This window comes from Sorghum bicolor, chromosome 10 (assembly GCF_000003195.3).
Source record: "Sorghum bicolor cultivar BTx623 chromosome 10, Sorghum_bicolor_NCBIv3, whole genome shotgun sequence".
Lineage (NCBI taxonomy): Eukaryota > Viridiplantae > Streptophyta > Magnoliopsida > Poales > Poaceae > Sorghum > Sorghum bicolor.
In genome coordinates, this window is record NC_012879.2 from 58,803,096 (window position 1) to 58,827,796 (window position 24,701).

Here is a 24,701-nt window from a genome sequence, read left to right on the forward strand (position 1 = left end):
TATATAGAGGAAGTATATGTTTTTCGTTGATAACATGCAACTATCTATAGTGACTTCGTCAACTTTTAAAAAAAATGGCTCAGTCTTCTGAAAGCACACTAGTAGAGAAATTTACTTTTCATCCATAGCCAAAAAGCATGTAGTCTCGGTATAAAATTGCAACCATGACTAAAGGGAGGAGTGGGACCTTTACTCTCAGTTGTAACGGAAACTAAGGCATGTCAGTATGGCTGTATGGAAGCTTTAGTCTCGGTTTGAGATACGAACCCGAACTAAAGGTACCTTTAGTCTCGGTTTGTATCTCAAAATCAGATTAAAGGTGACTCCAGAGTGAATTTAAAAGAAAAGTCTATCTTATCTAAGTTAGATGTATGATGGAGTTGACATAATACCTGCGTAGGGTATATATATGTGTGTTCATGTGAGTAAGTGTTAATGTATGATTTTGAGTGGGATGAATGTGCATATATGATTGTAAGCGTCTGCGTTTATAATGACTGTTGTTTGCAAAAAGTTCTAGATAGGATAAGATAATACGGATTGATGTCTTGGACATTTTTCCCACCAGGTTACGCCAAAATAGAATTGATATGGATAAAGATAAATTAAGAGTAAAGGTGGCTTTGAAAGCATCGTTTTCCGCTTTTACTCTATATTATGTTTTCAGATGGTTCTCAACATTGGGTTTCTGTAACAGATTCGTTAAACATATATGATGATCTACATCTTGCAAATACACAAGTCACTAAATTTTGAGCCTAGATTTTACAAGAATAATATAGCAAGGAGATTAAAAATATGGTAGCTTATAAGCTTGTCCAATATGCTCAACGTGTTCAAAGCACGATATGACACGGTTTGCTGATGTTTCAAGTTGAGCTTTTGGTGCTTCCGTGACTATGATGCTGCATACCCTCCACTGAATGAAATCTCTCTGTCCCTGCCATAGTAAAAACAATTAGATATTAGGATTGCGGACTAAAGGTTAGGATGATAGGGGCATGCATGGATTATTGGTAACACCTTGGATGGTGTCTACTGTCTAGGGATGTAAAGTGCTCACGAATCTGATTTGCATACAGGCTAGCCCACTTACACATCTAGTGTCACATGATGTGGTGTGAGTGTGATGGGAGCCTAAAACAAAATTATAAAAATATTAGAGTGGTCAATCAATAGTCTTTGGAATAAAGGAGATCAAATATGGAACCTTTTATGCTACTTTTGTATTCATTCATATACTATATGTGTGTAAATATATATATACTGGCATGTACATGGCGCATATACAGCCAATACAGGGGCCATGCCCCTGCTATATGTTTTTGTCTTGTCCCCGATGGTGAAGTCCTACGTGGCCGGCCGGCCCCTTACTGTGTTAGTACTAGTGAGTAGTGACAGTCCATGACAACAACTCTGATGGTGTTGAGTTGTCTGAGTAGGTTAGGGTAGCAGAGCCAGTACTCATGGTTGGTATCTCTTGTTCATTTTAGCTGTCAAAGCCTTTGTTAGGTTGGCAACAAAGTCAGGGACAAATGAGCAACTGTATGTCGCATATGCAACTGGGGAATGTATAAAGTTGCAAACACCCCCTGCAGACATTTTATCTACTCCTGGAACATCTATATTCTTTGTCAAAAAAAAAATGGGATTTTTTGTGCTGTTTTATATAATAGCGTAATTTTGTTGCGCCGCCATAGAAAAGTATAAGTAAGAAATGTTCCATTGTGTAGAGGGAATTGCTATAAGATGCAACCGAATGTTACGGCCATTTGGCATCACACATGGTTTGGTCTGTTGGTTGCCTTCTTCCTTCCCTAGTTTTGTATTGTTAGTTCCTTCCTAAATTTTACTTCTTATCCCATCGGATATTTATACAAACACATAGAATATTAAATATAGACTATAAAAATAACTAATTGCACATATTATGATCATTCTGTGAGACGAATCTTTTAAGTCTAATTAGTCTATTATTTGACCAATATACTAATATAGTAAAGTTACAGTAAACATGTGCTATTGATAAATTAATTAGACTTAATGAATTCGTCTCACAAGTACTGAAGACTTCTATGATTTATTTTATTATTACTATCCGACCACTTCTATATGATTATTTTAATATGACCAACAATATGACATTTCAAAACTTTACTCACTAGATTTAAATATGTCCGGAGAAGAGAAAAGGACTTTTGAGGATGGATCCATCTTGTAGAGGCCGGCTATCTTGAAGTCGTCTTGTACCGTACGGCACAGCATGGCGGCCACCCCAGCCCCACCCCATGCCGCCAGGAGTAGGACGACGACGCCGTGACGGGAACGAAGTCAAATACGGGACTGTGGTACCCAGCGAGTCCTCCGATTCTGCTGCCGCTAACCACTCTGCCGCGATCACGAGGAAGAAACCCAGAGCGGCGGCGAAAAAGGAAAGAAGGAAAACGTGGCACGAACGGTGCCAAAAACGAAGGAAAACGCGCGCGTTCGGCCAAAACGAACATTGGGCGCCGTCCTTGGCGAACCGGGCCGAGAGAGCCAGCTGCTTTGGCGTGCGTGTCCCGGACGGCGCTGGCTGGCTGTCCCCGTGTCCCGGGGCCGCCCGCCGCGGCCGCGCTCACGTCACGACGACTGACGAGTGGCCGGGGAGAGGGCAGAGGCGTCCTCGCCGAACGAACGAGCAGCCGAGCAGGGTAGGGTAGACTACACGTGTGGAGCAGCAGCACCGGCGGCACGTGGGGACGCGCCACCGACAAGATTCAGATTCAGATCACCCCAGCCGATGGATCCGTATCCGCCGGCCGCCATCCTCCAATCCAAACGGCCCCGCCCAACGAGCTACCAGAGCAGAGCATTCACGACGCCGGCGATTAGCGTGGGCACCGGCACCGCCCGGCGAGCATGCATGGGGATGGGCTCATCGCTCCCTAGCCTGATCCGGCCGGCGGCGTCTGCTCTGCTCGCCTGCCATCCACCTGCCGCCATCGAATATAAGGCTTTCCCACCCAAAATTTTTTTATCCATCCCATCGAATCTTGGACACATGCATGAAACATTAAATGTACATAAAAAAAATAAACTAATTACACAGTTTGGTTGGAAATAGCGAGACGAATCTTTTTAGCCTAGTTACTCCATGATTAGCCTTAAGTGCTACAGTAACTCACATGTGCTAATGATAGATTAATTATACTTAATAGATTTGTCTTACAGTTTCCTGACGAGCTATGTAATTTGTTTTTTTATAAACCTCTTCCGACATCCTTCCGACATATCCGATGTGACATAAAAAAAAATTTATCTTCAATCTAAACAGAAACTGCTCCATGAAGAACGGGCTGTGCTCGCTAGTCTCTCCCGTCCCGTCGGCTCCGTGACCGCCGCCAGGAGGAAATAGCTAGCGCACCAGCATGTGCGCAGGCGCTTAAAATAATCTTGGAGGCGCCTTGCTCTCGATTCTGATACTCTCACAGTCTCATCTCACCTGAATACCAGATGGACGCCAGTAGGAGTACTACGATATCAGCAGCAACTTTCCAGTCGATGCGCAGCGCAATGGCTCCTGGCATCTCATCACTTGTTGTTTATTCCCTGCATCACGGATCAGCAGCGCATCATTGGCACCGCATGTCCGTCCAGCTGACAACAAGTTTGAGAGAAGGCCTGGCCCGGGCCCGGCCACAGCTGCATGCATGCTACCCCACCATCTGGGAAATGGCTGTCAGCTAGTACTACAATCCACAGGACTATGCTGTGGATTCGTATTGTATTGGCGATACTACTCTAGCTACCCACATGTCCCACATGCAATGCAATGCAATGCAATGCGCCGCTCCAGTTGAGTTGAGTCCACAAGGTCGCCGGCGGCGGGAGCGGGAGCGGGACGGACAGCGCACAACCAGCAGAGATATCAAATTTAAAAAGGCAACGGCGACGAGAAGGAGGGAGGCGTCACTCGGAATGGTCGCTGCCTGACTGATGCGTGGCCTCGTCTCATCAGGATTCGATCAGGCCGGCCATGCCAATCATTGGCAGCAGCAGACGGCAGGGTTGGGCCATGCCATGCCAATCAGTGGAGAACAGTAGCGCACAATCACCGGGACCGGGCTGTTCTGTTCCTGCTCGTCCAGCTCCAGCGACTGTGCTCGGCGCCGCTGTCGCCGGAGTGCCGGACGCCAGCTTAGGCAATGGGTACGGAGTACGCTACTACTACTCTCACCGTCCTCAGAAGTGAGTGTTGGGACGAGGTGATTTCTGGCTCAAGCCATTACGAAGGGGTAAAGAGTCAAAAAGATCGTTTCCCTGGCCGAGTTAGTCGGTGTTTTAGTAGAAACTTCACAAGTGTGATGATCGGTAGCGTTCAAACCAACTAATGGTTGCGGCCTCAAGTCAAGCAGTGCCACATTAAAAAGGGTGTTCCAGCTTATTCTTTGGCCAACTTATAACTGAAAAATAGTAGACCACCATGACACTTTTTCCCAATCCTACTAGGGCGCTGGATCGACCCAAAGATCGTCATCCTTCTTTCCCGACTCGAGCACCGACCAGAGTAATTGGCCAGTGTCGTTGACGTCTTGAAGGTCCATGTTGCACCTCCGTACAACTACATCGACCTCATCCTCGCATCCCTACTATACCGATGGCGGACTCTCAAGGTCCATGATTCACAATGTTAGATGATGTGTTCATTTGACTAGGCTAGATCGCTCATTTGTGTTGATCTCGGTCTAATAGGGAGAAGAATACAATGGTTTGTAAATTAATGAAACTTACAATGTAATAATGATACTTATTTAACATCATAAAAAATATAGTTTTGTATAATTATTTGACGTAACGGACACTTAGTTTGACGAAAAATGAGTTAAACCCCGATCGTGAAGAAAAAAGAGAAATAGTTTGACTTAGTATAATTTTAGAGTTGCATCGTTTGTGGGGCGGAGGCAATACATCATATAGTACCGTGTGTTCAGTGCTCTCATGTTGGTATATGAGATCGTGTTTTTTTGCTACCTTGTTGCTCTATTCATGTTTGTACGCAAAGCATGTTGCTCCCGGGGAAAAAGAGCCAACTTACTAAGGAGTGTGAGATAAACCAGGATGCTGCGTGGTGCCAGACGAGGAGTGAAGGGATGTGCAGTTGTTACGAGTGTCTGGCAAGTGAAGCTCCAAGTTCTAAGCGTAAGGCACGAGTAGCTGAGTACTGAAGCTAATAAATACTGGCACTGGCAGTTTCGGTTGTACTTGTACATTACCCGAGCGTTTTCTTCCAAGAAAAAGAAATCTAAAGTTTAATTAACATCGAAAAACTAGAATTTATAGATATCGTAGAGATATTTTGCATGTCTTGCTCTTTCATCAGATATTAAAGAAAGGGGAAAAAAAGAGAATCCATCTTTACAGTTACAGATAGACATGAAGCCCAATTGCATCATGCCCAACAAGGGACTAAACAAGTGACAAACTCCAACAGTACGTGTACCAAAAGGCCCGTTCACCTAACTCGTCCTGTGATCCAGCGACGCTTAATTACGGCCCATTTCAGCCCATCAGTCCGTATTCCTTCATTCCAGCAGTTTGCACTTTGCAGGCAGATTAGCAGCAACTGATTCTCAAAATAATAACAACAACAACCATAATAATAATTTCCACATGACCAGAGTTGTATCCTGAGCCTGAGCCCACATTAACACAAACAAGTACTAGTACTCTGACCGCTTTCCGAATAGCAAGAAATGCACGAAACCGACCAAGTCAGATCAGATCAGGCAAAAAAAGTGCAGCTGTACTTGAAAAATGCCTCGATCTGTCCCTCACCTCACGTCTGTGCATGGATCCACTCAGACTGAGGTTCAGGTAGCTGACCAACCGGCCACATCGTAGCCTCTCAGATGAAAGTCAATGGATCGGAGATGGCCACGCCATGCATTTTCCTTCCCCAAAGTGTTAGGAGCGACGGAGTGTACGTACGTACATTGGCATTGCTCTGCTGAAAAAAATCTCTGCCCCCATGCATGCAAAGCTGCTCCCAGCTCCCCTGTGTTGTTCCGACAGGTGAACGGTTGCTAGCCCTGACCACAACGATTTCAAACAAGGCCGCACAAGTGGTTGGGAAAATGGTTTGGTGTGGACTCCCGCGGTGCATGCCATTCAATTCAGACACACCGTCAGGCGCGTGGCGTGGTTTGCAGGAGTTCTGAGAAAAGGACGCGCGAACCATGCATGCACTCATCGATGCACGCGTCCAATTTCGCATTTACGAGTGTTGTACACTACTGAAAACCTGGAGCTTCATACACTGCAGAGGAGTACTGTATTTTTTTTTCTCTCGTCCGGCAGGGTTTGCTTCGTCGTTGATTCTCCGGTCTCTGACTCTCTGTTATCGTTCGCTTGATCGAATCTAACAGCAATTCAGTAGCGTTTTGTTTTCTTATAACAAATTAGCGAACAATACTTTCAATCGTAGCTTATCAGCTAAATGAACAAGCTGCGTATGTTCAGTCCATGCGGTGTGATTGTGCGAAGAACTGCAGCTCTGGAGGCATCACTGGTATCGGTAGTGATCGAACGGCGTTGCTGTGTTCCTTTCTGTGAAGCCATAGCGATACCAGTACCAGCACGAGTACTACCAAGACGTATATTATGCTTTGTGCCTCGTGCTACTAATGCACTACTGTACAGCGATACACGACCTTTTCCATTCCAATATTCCATCCGCCTGATCGCTATCTCTTTTCCTGTCTGATGCCCATGCGTTCTGCATTTGCTGAAATCAATTCGGCCTCCTTTGGAACGAAGGACACGAGAATTTCAAAGGGATTTTCCCCCCGACCAATGAATTTCAAAGGGATTTTTTCCCCGATCAATGAATTTCAAAGGGATTAGCTCGTTAGCAGAAAAAACGTGTGAGAAAAAAAAAATCTCCGCTTGAATTCAGAGCTTTCCGCGAGTGACTCCTTTTCCCCGTGGACATATATTGCTTTCAACTTATCAAGGAAGGAAAACGTCTGGTGTGTCGCTGCGATCGCTGAGAAGTGAGAACTGAGGGAGTGATGTGGTCATGTGAGGCTGCTGTTCATCGATTAATTTCCCTGTCTCGAACTTGAAGGGGGTTTTGTCACGACTCAAGATCAGTCCAGAGCGGTGGTTTGGATGGCAAAACTCAGGACGTCCAAATCGCGGCGACTGACGCGACAGGGTTTCCCGTTCAAGTAGTTTGCTCGTCGCTGGTACACGTAGACATCACCGACACGTCCGCTGTTGGCAATTAGCATCCACATGACCTTGACGCCTTCAATCTACCTCGCCTCTTATCTCTCGTAAATCCTGGATAAATATATAGGGTTACTTTCTAAATTCTAAGTAGCAAGCAAAAGTAAAATTCAGTTGATACCTGCAATAATAAATATCCATCTCAATGTTTTGAAAACATAAACAGACATCTGCGTCCCCTGCACAGCATTTGGAAAGTAACCTTTCACCATCAACATGTATTCACTTCACTGTTACAGTATCTAGGAAATGAACCCATCCATGCATGTGGTTGTGGACTGGGGCCTTGTTTAGTTACAAAAAATTTTGCAAAATATGAACAGTACTAATTTCGTTTGTATTTGACAAATATTGTCTAATCATGGACTAACTAGGCTCAAAAGATTCGTCTCGTCAATTTCGATCAAACTGTGTAATTAGTTTTTATTTTCATCTATATTTAATACTTCATGCATACGTCTAAAGATTCGATGTGACGGGGAATCTGAAAAGTTTTGCAAAATTTATAAGGAACTAAACAAGTCCGGACTCAACGGTGGTGCCGTACGTTATCAGTGTCATTCCGTGGGCCCGAGGCCCATGCATGTGCCATGAAAAGACAGAAAACACGGGGCCCACCTGGTGGCACAGTGTGCAATCAGGATAGTAGTTTATTTATTTATTTTTTGAAGAGCGGACAATATTGTATTCAGTTCAACGGTACAATCTCGATCCAAGGGTTCAGGTCAGCTCTTACTATAATATATTAACAATACCAACACAGCTTACTATATGCTCACCTGTCTGTCAGCTCACTTTGGATTTCCCTCCTTGTTCTGCTTACCAGCCTTCCAACATTTCTAATGTTTTCCCCATGATTGAGGAATATAAAACCCCAAACGCCCATATCTCCAGCAGGTAAATGATGGTGAGGAATGCCTAGTGGCAGCAATAGAAACGTTTTTTTTTGTGTGCAATTCCTCGTTCTAAAATAATCCTACATACTGAAGTCAAACTTTTTTTAATGTGTACAATATATAATAAGCATTGTTAAATTATTTTTTTGCAAGGAAATATTTTTCTATCAACTGTGAAATATATTTTCCATAATAAACCTATTAGGAGATACAAATGCTGATAATATTTTGTTTAGATTTAGTTAAAATTTATAAGAAAACCATTCCTCATACTAGATGTGCAAATCATTTAGGCGAAGTGAGGATCGGAACACTAGTGCTTAGTGATGAGTAAGTACAGTAATCAGTATGAGTACTATGGCTTTAGTTTGCAACGTGTCCCCCACCGAATTGTTTTTGGCCTGTGCTGTGCTGTGCAGGTGACAGGGCATATGGATGGGTCATCGAATCTTTTGCCTCCCATATTGAGGTAGCCCATGTGTGGTCCGCGAGCTCAATCATACACACCTTGCTGCTTTCTCTCTTGTCTCTTGCTTTCCCTCCTTTTATTTTTTTTTTTAATTTGCTCCATTGTTAATAAGAAACACCTTTGTGTAGTCAACCAAAGTGGCAGCATGCACTAAACTACTAGTATAAGCAATGCAAGACAAAGACACAAAGAGACAGCGTTTGTTGAGATGTCGATGGATGCTCAATTTTGCAACTTTGAATTTGTGATGCACAAACAATTGCAATGTATGTTTGTCCTTTTTTTTTTAAAAAAGTACTTTTTAGAAAATATAATTTCCCTTCTGATGGCATATGATTTGACTACACAAACTAGGCAGGTAGAAAAAAAGTTTAAAAACGACGGCTCTTTTCTCTATTATATTATTAGGCCTTGTTTAGTTTCAAAATATTTTGCAAAATCGACACTGTAGCTTTTTCGTTTGTATTTGACAAATATTGTCCAATCATGGACTAACTAGGCTCAAAAGATTCGTCTCGTCAATTTCGATCAAACTGTATAATTAGTTTTTATTTTTGTCTATATTTAATACTTCATACATGTGTCTAAAGATTTAATGTGACGGAGAATCTGAAAAATTTTACAAAATTTTTTAGGAACTAAACAAGGCCTTATTAGGGCCTCCCCATCGCTACACGCTGTCTTGTAGCCCCGGCGTCCACGTATATACGCTATGTACAGATCACGCAAAACAGCAGCCCCGCAGTGTGTCAGTGTTGCCTGCAGAGGTACCGTAGGCCTCAGCTGACAATTTGCAGAAGCTCCCAAATAACACGCGTTGAAGGTGGATGAAACCAAACTCTATACAACTTTATTTCTGTCTGTCAGGATAAAGAGAAAAAGGTGAAAGTGACGTTTATGATAAGAGAAGAGACCTGCGTTGAGAGATTGTTAGCTTCGTTACCTCTTAGAATACGTGGCGTGTGATTTTTTTCTCGAGGCATACGATTGTAGCAGCTGCGTTGTGGCTGCCCTTACCATGCGTACCACCGTGTCTCGGGCTACGCATTTTGTTGTTTGGCCTACGATATGATTCGAACGCGTATGATGAACGGCCTTTTAGGGATGATGATTCACTTCTATCCTTCTCATCGTTTCACCTTTTAGGTCATACGTACTACTTTTATTTTTGCTTCTTCGTTATGCAGTGAACGAGGGTCGCAATTGAAATGTTCAAGAATTCAAAGATGCTGTTCCATCGCAATTACTTGGACTCAGAGAGAGCCATCTGTTCTAAGAACAGTATCTCAAAATAAATTTTAGAACTGATGGAGTACATATCAAGAAAGACATGGGATGTACCAACACATAATTTGTTATTAGATATTTAGAAGGATATATTTCTAGTCAAACCTAGTGCGGCAATAATCATGATCCGACTGAAATAACGATTATTCGAGAAGTTGTGTTTCCTAGGAGTATTTTGATGGATTCCCTGAATATTGTGAAATGGGCAGAACCGCATAATTGTTCTATTCAGAATGTCTTATACGGAGTAGTGTACTACTGCTACTAGATAATGCTAACGAGTGTAGACTGGTCAGCCTATTCGGTGGAACCAACGTCAACGTGGCTGGGGCACGCACAAGCACAACTTTGATCCTGCCCCCCGAGCACCGAAGATAAGTACACCTCAAATACCCTGGAGGTGTGTTCGGCGAAGTGAGCGGAATGTAGGCCTACCTTTTCGGTATGGATTAACTTGTTTCTTTCGTTAAGGGAAGTGACTTTTCAGTTGTTAGCTGTATTCCTTCCTTAACGTAGTCAGAGTAGTGGTGCACCTAACCACTGAATTAAATCAAAAATAGATAGGTGCACTGATCAACTCTTTTTTGGAAAGGGGGTTCGGGGGAAAACCTTTTTAAGGGTTTAACCCTGAAGCCCTTTCCAAGCAAGCAATCCAATTTGAAAAATTAGGGCGATGTGCGATTAATTCTTTGTGCCCCTTTCTTCATGACCTTTGTCTTGATTCCGTTCCCTTCCTTTTCATGTCTTTGCTTTCTTCGAGATCTCCTTACCTTCAACCCTTATACTTGAAGTATAGAGCGCTATCCCGGTATGGAGCCGACTTCGTCATAGGTATGCCGCGCCCCCTTACCCAGTTGTCAACTGTTAAGGTCCTTTCGAACCCCGGCCAGGCACCCTCCCGATAGTGCCAGGGGACAACCACTTCTAATGGGTAAGAAATCCCATCAGTAGCAGCTAGTGACCGCCGTAGAGTAGCCTAGATGGGCCCACAACAACTAGGGTCGTGCCAATTCTCATGACTCATGAGTGAAGCTGCCCTCTCCTTCGAGAAGGACGACGACAAGACAAGATAGCAGACAACGCCTTATGTAGATCACGAGATTTGCTTAAATTATCGGTCAGGATTTTACAGTGAGTAGTTTTCTCTTACATCAGCATCACTATTGTGTAGAAAATACTACTTCATGTTTTATCATACAACGTTTTTCTTATCACACTCACCTCATCTTCATCTACTAATCCCATCCGCTAACATGGGTTCTGGTCTTGCAAGTAACCACCTACTCAATTTGTTTAGCCAACAACCAGCGGTATTCGCAATGTAATGTACTTCGAAAGTGGTACGTGTGCAACTAACCTACGGTCAAAACATAGCTGATCTGTTGATCTGTACTGTGGGTAAAATAAAAGGCTTCACTCGCATGCAAGGAATCGTTCCCATTGATGACTTCGTAGAGGAGGACCTCATCACTTCCTTGCAACCATGCTAGCCTTTCCGATTTGGAAGAAAGTAGTGTCCACATCTATAACATGGAAGAGCAAAATTCATCGTGATTGTCTTCAACTTAGGGCGTTGGTACGTGTTCTCAAATTTTTAAAGAGCACATCGAGATCCCTAATTTTACTAATCCTATCACGCAATGTCTAAACCATCATAACTTGAATTAATCAGCTTGCGCTGTTTGGTTTCCAGCGATAAATTTACTGCCCGTCAAATTGAATGTTTGGAAACATGCATGAAGTACTAAATATAGACTATTTATGAAACTAAAAACATGGCTAGAGAGTAATTTGTGAGACGAATCTTTGAAGCCTAATTAGTCCATGATTGAACACTAATTGCCAAATGCTATAATACTTGTTAAACTTTAACAACCCCAACTAAACACCCCATAATGATTTCAACATCAATGATACGATTAAAAAGTTTAGAGGATTATACATTTTAGAAACTTTGAGACACAGTTCAAGGTTCGAATGTGTATTTTACTCGTGTGAGAAATAGAGTGTAGATTGTATGATTAGAAAGTTTAGAGATGTAGATTGTACATTTTAGAAACATTGAGATTTAAACGATTCCTTGAGCCAAGTTCGAGGTTTTGACCGTGTATTTTATTCGTGTGAGAAATAGTGTGTAGATTGTAAAGTTTAGAGATATAGATTGTACATTTTAGAAACTTTGAGATCTAAATGATACCTTGAGCCAAGTTCAAGGTTTTGACCGTGCATTTTATTCGTGTGAGAAATAGTGTGTAGATTGTATGATTGTAAAGTTTAGAGATATAGATTGTACATTTTAGAAACTTTGAGATCTAAATGATACCTTGAGCCAAGTTCAAGGTTCGACCATGCATTTTATTCGTGTGAGAAATAGAGTGTATATTCCCAGATTTAGAATTTATTTTGGACAAGGTTTAAGTCAAATATTAAGAATATAAATCATCAATAACTAATAACTTTTAAATTGTTGAGTTTGTAAATGTAAAAATTATATGAATAGATTTATCTTGAAAACTATTTTTATAAAGTATACATATATTAATTTTTCTTATTTTTTTATAAAAATAAAAGATCAAAATTATATTTTGAAAACCACATCGCTGTTCTAAGTACATGGAGGACTGACATGGCACAGCTTGATGTCTATCCTCACCAACGGAGCAAAGCAATAGCTGGATCATCCTAACCAAGGAAGCAATCGATGACACTAGTACCACCAACCAAAAGGGTTCTGGCTGGCTTGGTCAAAAACTGCCCCGTACTACCTTCGCAGGAACTGCTGGCACTGGTAGGCCATCAATAACAGCAAGGGGGACCAGTATAACTGTCCGCTGCTAAACACAACAAACTCGCATTCATCCATGGTCGCCTTTGAATGCCGGTGCATCATCAGCAGGCGAGGGGGCCGTACAGTGGCGCACGCGACGTAGCAGAACAACGCAGGCACGATGGTTGCACGTTGCAGTTGGTTGTTGGTACCACTAGTAGTAGTGGTGTACCTGTACGTTACGTACTGTACAGTAGTACGTACTCCACTACTTGGGTTTGCTTGCACGCCATTCCCTGCCGCCGGCCTGGCCAGTTCACCTTTTTTTCTCCCTCGGTTACCCGTCGTTGCCCGGCGACCGGCGTTGGAGTAGTACAACCACCGTTGCTGCCGTCTTGTACTGCAGTACTCCTGCACTGGATACAGCACTGAATACGAGTACTACTGGCTGGCCGAAGGTTAGACACGGGTGGCGGCCGTCAGTCTGTTTCACCACGCGACAGCACCCGCGACAGATGTCATCAGGCCAGGACTGCTGGTCTGCTGGAGTAGCAGTGTGAGAGGGTCGCATAATAGTACAACTCCGAACGACCTCGGATCCCCTGACGACACGGCGCGCTGGGGCTGGGAATCACATTCGTTGACGCATTCTTCACCGCCGCCCCTCCTGGCCCGCCGGCCAGCCGGACGGGTGCAGTCGTGCATTCCCCAGACCCCCAGCGGCGGCCAGAGGCCAGCAGATCACCTGACAGTTCCGGCGCGCGGCGGGGCCTCCACTGCCCTCATCACGAAAAACCACCCGTTGATGCACGCACCGCGCCCCGTCCAACCCGGCGGCAAACCCTGACCCACAAAACGCCCACAGTCCCACAACCCAACCCGGTCCCGGTCCCGGTCCCGCGGCGCCGAAGAAACGCGCATCACACCCACCCGACCACGACGAAATCACACCGTTTCCGCCCCAAAATCACCACCGCGAGTCCGCGACCCGCTGGCCGCACCCTGCCAGATTTCCAGCCACGCCGACGCCGCGGCCTCGTCTCCGGATCCGCCTGCCTGGCGCCGCCGCCTGCCTCGGTCGCGCGGCCCCTGCCCCTGCCGAGCCCCACGTCCACCTGCGCCCGCCTTTCCGCCCGCGTCCCAACAGCAACAAAAGAAGGAAACGGGCGCACGCGGCCGGCGCCTCCGCCCTCCCCCTCTCCCCTCTCCCTCTCCCTCTCCTCGGCCGCGCGCCCGGGGCGAGCCGCGAGCGTCCTCTTCCGAGCCTTCTTCCTCCCTTTCCTTCCTCCCCACATCGAGCCAAAAGACTCCCGTCTCTTTCCCCTCCTCCTTTCTCGCTCCCCCCCTTTTTTTTTTTCCAACCTAAACCCCCACTCTTTCCTTCCTTCATCCTACCACCTAGTCTCCTCTCCTCCACGCCGGCCGGCATGGCCTTCTGTTCCCAGCGCCAGTCACCTACCTCGCCACCCGTCTCCATCCCACGCCTCGCCGCCTCGGATAACTACTAGCTGCCGTACCGTGGGAGCGCCGCCTCTCCAGTCTCACCAACACCTCCTCCTGCTGCTCTCTGTTTTGGATTCCCGTGCCGGATTGACACCGCTCCCGCATTACAGCGGCGCTCTTCGTGCGTGCGCCGGGGCCCCGGTGCTCAGGATGGGGGCGACCCACGACGCCGAGGTGGACCAGGAGGAGGAGGCGCGGCGCATGGCGAGCCTCCTAGCGGCGCGCCGCGCGCTGCGTGCCGGGCTGGAGAAGTCGCGCGCGCTGACCCACGCGCTGGCCCCGCGGCTGGAGGCCATCCAGGCGCGTCTCCCGGCCATGGAGGCGTCGGTGCGGCCGATCCGCGCGCCGCGGGAGGCGCTGGCGACGGCCGGGACCAACATCGACCGCGCGCTGGGCCCCGCCGCCGCCGTGCTCAAGGTGTTCGACGCCGTGCACGGCCTCGAGCCGCCGCTCCTCGACCGCGCCGCCGTCGCCGACGACCTCCCGGGCTACCTCGCCGTGCTGGCGCAGCTCGAGGCCGCGCTCCGCCTGCTCGCCGACAACTGCGGTCTCGCCACGCAGTGGCTCGCGGACGTCGTCGCATACCTCGGGGAGCGAAGGCTCGCCGACGGCCGCTTCGTGGCGGGACTCGCCGCCGCGCTCGACCGGCTCAGGGACGCCGCCGCGACCGCCGACCTCGACGCCGGGCTGCTTGCCGCCGCGCTCGACTTGCTCGAGGCCGAGTTCAGGCGGCTCCTCAAGGACCACTCCGCGCCGCTTGCCATGAAGGACCCCGCCGGCGGCGGCTCCGACCCGCCGGCCGTCGTGCCGTCTCGGATCCCTGCCTCCGTCGTGTACAAGCTCAGCCTTATCCTTGACCGCCTCGCTGCCAACGGCCGGATTGACCACTGCTCGTCCGCGTACGCGGACGCGCGAGGGGATACCGTGAGCGCCAGCCTCCGCGCGCTTGGACTTGATTACCTCAAGGAGACATCGGGGGACGCGCAGGCGCTCAGCCCCAGCGTCGAGCGCTGGGGCCGGCATCTGGAGTTTGCGGTGCACCACCTCCTTGAAGCTGAGAGGAAGCTCTGCGTCGCCGTGTTTGAACGCCGGCCAGAGGCCGCGCCGGTGTGCTTTGCTGAGATTGCAGCTCGTGCTGGCATTCTTGATTTCCTGAATTTCGGCCGTGCCCTGGCTGGTGCCAGGAAGGACCCCATAAAGCTATTGCGGCTGCTTGATGTGTTTGATTGTTTGAACAAGCTGAGGCTGGACTTCAACCGATTGTTCGGTGGAAAGGCGTGTGTAGAGATCCAAAGCAGGACTAGGGAGCTTGTCAAGACGGTCGTGGATGGTGCTGTTGAGATCTTTGAGGAATTACCTGTTCAGGTGGAGCTGCAGCGCAATTTGCCGCCACCAGTTGACGGTGGAGTGCCACGCATCGTGAGCTTTGCCGCCAAGTACTGCAATCAGCTTCTTGATCAGCCGTATCGATCTGTGCTGACACAGGTGATCACCATCCACCGCAGCTGGCGCAAAGAAGTGTTCAACGACAAGATGCTGGTTGAGGCAGTGCTTAGTATCATTAAGACGCTAGAGATAAACTTTGATACATGGTCAAAGTCTTATGGAGATCCGACACAGTCATCTCTCCTCATGATGAACATACACTGGCACTTCTTCAAACACCTGAAGGGTACTAAGCTGGGTGAGCTGTTAGGCGATCCATGGCTCCGGGAGCATGAACAGTACAAGGATTACTACTCAACAATGTTTCTGAGGGAGAGCTGGGGAACACTTGCACCCCTGTTGAGCAGGGAGGGCATGATCATGTTCTCCAAGGGCCGTGCTACTGCAAGAGATTTAGTGAAACAGAGGCTCAAATCATTCAATGCTAGCTTTGATGAGATGTTTCAAAAGCAGTCTAAATGGGTGATATCGGATAGGGATTTGCAGCAGAAGACGTGCCACCTCGTGGTGCAGGCTGTAGTGCCTGTTTACAGGAGCTTCATGCAGAACTATGGGCCGCTTGTTGAGCAGGACGTTAGTGCGAGCAGGTATGTGAAGTACAGCGCCGACGATCTGGATAAGAAGCTCAACACACTCTTCCTGGCCAAGCCAGGCAGGCCAATGAGAGCTGGAAGTTTCCAAATCAAAAATTCAGATGACAAGATTACCAGCGCAATGACCGGACTGTATCGGAGTGCTTCTACTCTGAAGTAGCTTCAGTGGGAGTTTGGAAAGACTGAACGCACAATTTGTGCAATAAGCCAATAACTTGGTAGGCAAGGATGATTCGGGCCAGTAAGTCAAGATCCCCACTTATGTGGGGGTGTAATAATGGTCCCATGATTAGAAGAGCTGGAGCATATAAGAAGAACTGACATTGCGGGGGAGAAGATGACAGGAGTGTTTCCTCAGAGGGTCTCCTTCCTGTCGATCATCTTTTCACCTTCTATTGCATTCTTATCTGTAGCAAGTATACTCAATTCATTTTAGAAACTTGTGTGGGAGCAGAGGATGTGTAATCAGTTATCTGGTACATGTTAGTAGGTTGTATTATAGGAGGTGATAAGTTGTTTCATATGGTTATGGTATACTATGTTTTAGATCTTATGAACATGCAGTGAACTATATGGTATAACTGGTGGCGAATGGGAATTACAGCAGTTAATTATATGGAATAGTATACTGTTTTTTCCCTTTCCAAATTTCTATTGCCACACTGTTACATCTTTCTTCCTCCTTTATGGAATGGTTTACTTTTTGATCTGTTGTTTGACCTTTGATGTTGTGATGTACAGAAGCATGCAGCTGTATAGGAGTATAAGCTTACTACCCTTTCTACTCATGGATTGCTGACTATATGACACTGCCATTAAACTGATACTATCTACTGACAGAAAAAAATGGGATAAGCGAAATTCATACCTTTGGTGTCATTGATAATCATGTATTAATTTCTATATATGGTCTTGTGACACATATTCTTGCAAAAGGGGTTTTACCTTGAACTTGTGATCATGCTGTGCGCTGTGGTTTTAGATTGATATATTATATTATAAGTTCTGTTGATATGCAATATGTGCCTACTTGGTTAGTAAGTTAAGTTGTGATCAGATTAGAGGCTAAATAGAGAAAATAAAAAGGAACTTTAAACTTGCTACCTACATAGAACAAATATCACCATACCTTAGTATCTCTGATTATTTGGAATGATAATTCTTGTTTTCTTGCCAAGCAATAGGTTGCTGGTATGAATGCATTGCTTGATTCTGTATCAATGTCAATGTTACACTGATCCTAGAAATGCTGCCACAGATGCTTTACATTTTCCACCTTGTAGAAAGGAAATTGTTTGCACTTCGCAGAGCTGCATCAAAATCAAGCAGGCGTGGCGCTTTGTGAGTCCTGCCTCCTGCAGTCCTCATCCTCATCAACCATGCACCCAACCATCCAAGGTTGCCGCAGAATCCGTGGGCGCTTTGTGATTGTGAGTCCTGACTTCCTGTAGTCCTATGGCCGAGGTGGCATTTTCCTTGTGCCACATTTTTTTAGCAACATTTTCCTTGTGCCACATGGGCCTCACAGGGTGGCCTTTCTCTCTATTGGGCTGGGCCCGATTCTACGAGACCACGACAATGATAAGCCATGTTGGCCCACGAGAAAGACGAACAACAGTACAAGTAAAGAAAAAGTCCATTCTATCTGAGCTATGGTCGTAGTCTGATTTCCCTCATCGAATCTAAAATCAGACATCTTACCTTCTAAACTTCTAATACCATTTACTTCCCCACCATGGTTTATAGCGACTTTGAATGTGGGTTTAACCTCTTTTACAAAAAAACTGGTAAATACTTGATGAGGTTTTAAACCAGAGAATATATTCTCTAAGCTCTTAAAAATCCCCAAAAAATGACAAAAGATTTAGGTTGCTAACTGCTAAGCTAAAGTCTATATTTTTTGGGGGATTTTCAAGAGCTTAGAGAATATACATTAATGATGAGCTCTTAGTAGTATCAACTCTAAAAATGACAAAAGAAAACACCAACAAGATGTTTATGCAGTCAATTGTTTACCTAGTAGGGAAGAATCAGACCTTCGACCTCTTTACAAGCTAGGGAGTTGAAGCCTATGAGGATGTCGAATAACCTCATTTTAGCATGACCACAATTCTCCAAAATTCAAGAATTCCTGCATGTGTGTATGAAGGCCATTTGAGTGTGATAAAAACAAACCTAGAAGATATCTAGAGAGGCATCCTAATTAAAGCATGAGCTAGAGTCCTCCTTTTTGGTAATTGCATCACTTTCATGATCAAGAAAAAAGGAATATATAAACTCCAACAAAAAAACTCCAAGAACATGAACCATAAAGAGCACCTCTTTCTTCGACAACCTCCTCCAACTCTAGATATCTGATTCAAGTTAGGATTAGAAGGGTCTGGATTAGGGATAGTGTTGAGGAGAGAATATATGGCTATGGGATTTAATGGGGGATAATTTGGGTGTCAAAGAGACTGTCGGTAGCGAGTTCTATAGGTAGAATGATGGTGGAGGAGGATCTACCGTTGTTTTTACCGTCGAACGGAGGGGCAACGATGAAGGTGGAGGCGCGTCAATCTAGAAAGGGGTACGAACGAGGCGACAATGAAAGTGGGGAAGCGTCGATCTAGAACTGGGTATGATGGGGGTGAGGAAGAGGCCGGTCATGGCCAGATCTGGTGAGGAGAAGACCGACCACGCCCAGATCTTGTGAGGAGGAGGCTGGCCGCATCTAGATCCGGCAAGGAGGAGGTCAGTTGCGCACACATCTGGTGGGAAGGAGGTTAGTCGCGCACACATATGGCAAGAAGGAGGCTAGCCACACCCAGATCTAGTGGGAAGAAGGCTAGCCGTGCCCAGATCCGGCGAGGAGGAGGTTGACCGCGCACATATCCGGCAGGCCCTCCTCCGGCATGACTAGTGGCGCCCTGGCCCTGCTGCATATGTGACCAGACGCCCTGGCGACGGGGTGGCCGCAGTGAGGCCTCACACGTCCTATGGGCTCCCTTCTCCGACAACCAGCGTCTTGTGTCCTGCAGACCTGCTCTGACGAACGCGGTGGTGGCAGCACGCGGTGTGGCGCCATGGTCGAGGCAGTGGTAGGCTCGATTGGATTTGCTTGCATTGGCTTTTTGATTTGTCTAAATCATTTAACGGGGGATGGGTGGATCTGGTGGTATTCCTACCGTAGACGGAGGGGTGACGATGAAGGTGGGGGAGTGTCTATTTAGAAAGGGGTAGGGTCGGGGAGGAGAGGGAGGGGGAGCTAATTCCAGCAAGGTGGAGGTAGGTGGGGCTATCTCGGAATTGAGAGAGTAGAGGAAGTGGGGCAAGATGGGAGAGAGAGGAGGAAGGATATAAGATTTGGTAATAGTAGTGGTAGGGGCAGAGGTGTATAGTGTGGTGGTTATCCCTCGTTAGCATCATGGGGAGGGTGCTCTCAATGTAGTCGGCTCCTAAAAAATATGGGCTTATTTTATGGGTATATGGATGTTAAGGGTGGAAATAAAGTGCTAGAGAACTTCTAGCGATGACGAGATCTTGAAGTTTTACGAGACATCTCTATTCTATTCTAACAGAAAAAATTCTTATGGAAGGCCATTTAATTTTGTGTGGAGCCTAGTCCATCAATAATGATGGTGTGTACAACCTGCCAAAAAGAACAAAAAACATCATGTGGCAAGGCATATAAAAAGAGATGGAATAATAACTAGATGAACCATGAAATAGAAACAGTCTCAACATAGAGATGAAAACGTCACCATGGATCATAGCTCTAAGGACTCCGTGGCGTGACAAGATAAGAGGGCTTAATCTATGACAAATTGAACTCAAAAGTGGATGTAGTGTGTCAAGAACCCGTGATGCAATTTTCACAGGTGAGCACAAGGAAACTGTGGTTCAACAAAAGAGAGAGCTCAATCCATGACAAATCAGAAGTCAAGGATGGAAGTATGGTGTCAAGGATCTCACGGATTTATAGATCGTCTTAAAATGCTAGACTAGAATAATATAACACTAGTGGCAGATGCATAGAGTGCTCATTTCCTTGTTCATCAAATATTCACCTTATTTCCTCCCCCATTCTCTCTTGCCACAATGATGTTCATGCACGGTGTTACTATTCTATTCAATAAAGAGAAGGAAATACGTAATGGAAATCTCGGCATGTGGCGATGCACCATCATATATGACACAAAATTTTGACTTCAACAAAAATAAATAAAGAATCACACAAAGCACAAAAAAAAGAAGAACTCACATGAAGGTTGTAAGAAATTCTTAAGTGGATCAAGTAAAATAAATTGAAAGCCTCGTTGAACCTTAAACCTTGGAGCCAAAGGTGTCAATATTGAATCGAGAGATTGGGCAGGATTGACGATGATGGGCACCTGTTGTTCTTGATGAGGGAGAGGAGGTGGCAGCCTTGAGGTTGAGGGGAATTCGGCGCCGTCAGGACTCAGGATCGGTTGACGTGAGTCTCACAATTGTCTTGGGCCTCGCGGTTAGTAAGTAGTCCACGCCCTGTTAACTTGACTTGGGCTCCCCTCTTGACTTGGTCTAGGTAACAGAATAGGAGTTGGCCCATTATTATTCCAAACTGTTGGCCCGAGATCACTTTTTTTTTTTCAACACAATTCGTTCAATTTTTTTCTCTAGAGCTGCAAAGAAGTCTATTCTCAATTCGCAATCCATCTTATGCTTGTTTTTGTACAGTGTACTTCATTAATTAACTTGGGAAAAAAATCCTAGGATAACGCGAGGGATATATTATTCTCTACGTACTCTCTAGTAGCTAGCATATCCCAGCACAGACGTAGTACGTGACGGCGGCGCGTACGAGCGCTAGATACACAGCGTGGGTGCCCTCTTTCTCTCTGTTCTCTGTCGGCACGTACGCGCGCTTTCCTGCACGCATGCATCCACCTGGACCCGAAACCGCCGCTCTAGTATCGCTCCAAGCGGCGGCGAGTGGCGCCGCGCCGCCGACGCTGACGACAAGCGGCGCGGCGGCGGAAAGGTGGGGAGCATATATATGCATGCAGCATGGGAGCACTGCCCTACGACTACGAGCGAGAGAAGCTCACGCGGCGCGGCACCGAACTATCCGTGCAGTGTCCAGCTGGATGCATTGCATGCACGCATCCCAGTGTGTCTATCTAGTCTTGCATCTATCCAAAGTATCTTTCCATCTATCCATCTCTAATTGTGGTGCTAACTGCTAAGCTACATGCAGGCTGAAAGCTCCGTGTAGTGCACGTGTTACGTGTACACACCTTCTACTCTCTCTAGAAAAACAAAAGGTGAGGAGAATATGCGGCAGGGCTAAGGTTTTCAGAATTCAGACCGGCCATCAGGTTCTTTTTTTTCTTCAAGATCAAGATAAAGGAGAAAAAGAGAACAAGAACAAGAGGAAGAGGAGGACGGAAGAATTCAGACCGGCCGGGCCGGATAAAGAAGAGGATAACATGATCATCAGTCTATCTCCATCTGCATCTGCATCGGTCCTCCTCCCGGCCGGACCATCCACTTCTGTCGTCTGCATACAGAGAACCTCCATGTAGATAGATAGAGTACAGTACGTAGTTCCCGTGGATCCTTTCAGCCGAACAAGAGTGCGCGATGCAGCTAGCACTGTAATGCAACAGTAGATTCCTGTTCCAAAAAGGGTTGCGGCGCCGTCGCGCATCGGCATCGCATGTATGGCCCGACAGGACAGCTCCCTCCTCGCCAATTCCACATCATTTCCGCGTCCTTTTCATATACTCGGTTGCTTTGGATAAAGAAGAAGAAGCAGCAGCAGCAAAACTGTTGGTAGCTTTATTTGCCGTGGATCTTGGTTTATCACTTGTGTTATCAGCAGGTGGTGGCGTGATTGCAGAAGGCAGAAGGCAGAAGGTAGGGGGTGAGAAGATGGCGACGAGGTGACTGCGACTGCAGGGTATTCTACCTGCTGGAATGACCTTATCTGAATAGATGATGGGCTGACCTGATATCCTTCTTTTGACTTGTAATGCTTTGTCATATATATGAGGATCTTGGGATACATGATCTGTAATTAGAAGGTCGCTTTCTTGGATAATACATACATACACATACAGCAAAGTAGTTATGCAGTGCAAGAAACGGATGAGACAGACAGGGTTTGGTTAAACAACAAAGAGATGTCAGACCGAAGCGCGTTAAGTTTGAACGCGCAGTATATATATATACTTCAGTTCAGAATTCAGAGTCCTGAAAACTGCAAAGGCCACAGGGCAACTCTCCTATGCACTCTGGATTTTCTACTACTCTAAAAATACTAGTAGCTTGCAAGGCATGCAGCCTACATGGCTGGACTTTGTCACTGACTGACTTACCAAGAAGAAAAAGTCTTCACCCAGCAATTCTTTTACATGACTAAAGTGCAGGGAGTAGTCTATAATAAGCTCAAATCAACACTAATCTAATCTCTTCGCCGTCAGGATAAGGCCTTCTCGTTGATGGGATCTCATGAAAGATACGCAAGCGGTGCAAGAGAAAAGAGACCCGACTAGGATTATAGGTCGTAGGCGCATCTTACACAAAACTCTCGTCTTCTTACATACCAATATTCAATCTGGATTCTGGATCCTTCAATAGAAAAAGGAAAAAAAAAAGGAGACATTTAGTAGGATATACTCCGTAGGTGTTTGCAGGGGCGAGATGATCTTCCCTCGCAAAGTTCCAAGCTTCGTCCAACTCATGGTTCTTGGATGGACGCACACCCAGACAGTCAGTCAGAGACGTTAGCGATAACGTTTCAGGACGCCACGTACGTTCATATTAATTTTTCTGAAGTACAAGATGGTACGGGTAATACATACAGTACGTTGCTTAGTTGCTGCTTGGGAGCCTACTGACTGATGGACACATTTTTCTGCTAAAGAAAGATGAACTGGTCAAGTGATTAGCAAAGCCGAGTGATCAGCAACCGATTAAACTAAGCTACGATTGATGAATGAGACGATGACTCTGCAAATCACTTGATTTGTCTCCAGGATAGCATTTGAGGACACGCATGCATGTAGTCTGAACCACACAGAATTCAGGCTTCATCTACCAGAGGTTTACGTACACATTAACTTTTTTTTTTGACAACGAACAGCCGCCGTAAACATCCTACCTGGCAACACGTCGGCCGGCTAGCCGTGCCAGGGAAATCACTGAATATGGGCGTGTCACCTATCCACGAAGATTACGAAAACGACAGGAATAATTACCATCAGGGCAACTGGGCAAGCTGAGGTTGGATTCATGTGTCGGTAAAATCAGGGCGGACAATGAAGTTGGCTGGAAGATGAGGACACTCACTTGCAGTTGCAGATATACATCGTTACAGGAGGCACGAACAATTTGTGTTGATGAGCATAATTATCGCGAATGGCCAACATTCAGAAACAAGATAATTTCTTCTCTCCATACACATCTGTAAAGATGCATGTTGCTGACTTTTTCGAAAAGGAAGAGTGAGAATCAAATCAGGTTAAAGAAACGTATTACGTGATTACGTCTAGCTCATCTTGCCCTGATCAGAATCAAGCGTGACTTACTACCAAATCCGCATGAAATTCCCTGTCACCGAAAAGGAAGAAGCGTGGAAATTAGTGGTACGAGTAGAGACTAATGGAACACACCACAACGATCACAGGCAAGATGACAGTCACGCTATAATCTACTGTACATCAGAGCAAATTTCTTCTCTTCTTTTATTCATCAAGATATCTAGTGCAATTAATTTTTTTTTGACAAAACTAGAGGAGCTGAGACCCCTTCAGGGATTTATTGTATATAAAAAAAGGTTCAAAAGGAGTACAAAAGAAAGAAAGAAACAACAGAAAGAAGAAGAAGAATGTGCAATTAAAAATTAAAGCAAGATCTCCCATAGGGATATTTGTACATACATAAGAGGATCTGTAGATAACGATTCTGTTGGGAGCTGAAGTTTCACTACATACAGAGTTTATAGAAAAACATTTATTCTTTTTATATGTAAATTGTGCCAATAAAAACAGGGGAAGAGAATACTGGTTTATTTAAGAGTAGTACAAACAAAAATATTATTAATTATATACGTATGACCAAACAACGTACTACGCAGTCTCTATTATAGTTATAGCAGCAATTAATCTTGCGTCCGATAAGATGAGAGCATTATTGCGTGTACGTGATTATGATTGCCGTTGCATGCAGATAACACGATGAGGCTGATGATGCAGCAGGACCGCAGGGGGAGGGACCTCCGATCCGATCCGAGAAACAAATCCAAATAATAATCCTTAGCTAGGCTCGGCAAGGCAAAATTAATCCGCAAATGCAACTGCAATTTGCAACAAGAAATCGAAACGTGCCACTGCTGTGCGTGGTGTGCATGCGCGCGCGCGTTCCACGTCGTCCTGCTCCTGTCCGGTGCGGCCGTCGCCCTCGCGGCGCCCGCCACGTCTGACGTCTCCTCCGGCTCTCTTCTT

The 24,701-nt window shown here is 45.9% G+C and overlaps 1 protein-coding gene across 1 annotated transcript; it reads left to right on the forward strand.

Moving 5' to 3' along the window:
- LOC8065554 (exocyst complex component EXO70A1) lies at nucleotides 13,881–16,871 on the forward strand. The gene has a single exon (XM_002437478.2). It carries the CDS (start codon nucleotides 14,345–14,347, stop codon nucleotides 16,391–16,393), a length of 2,049 nt encoding a protein of 682 aa, XP_002437523.1. The 5' UTR covers nucleotides 13,881–14,344; the 3' UTR covers nucleotides 16,394–16,871.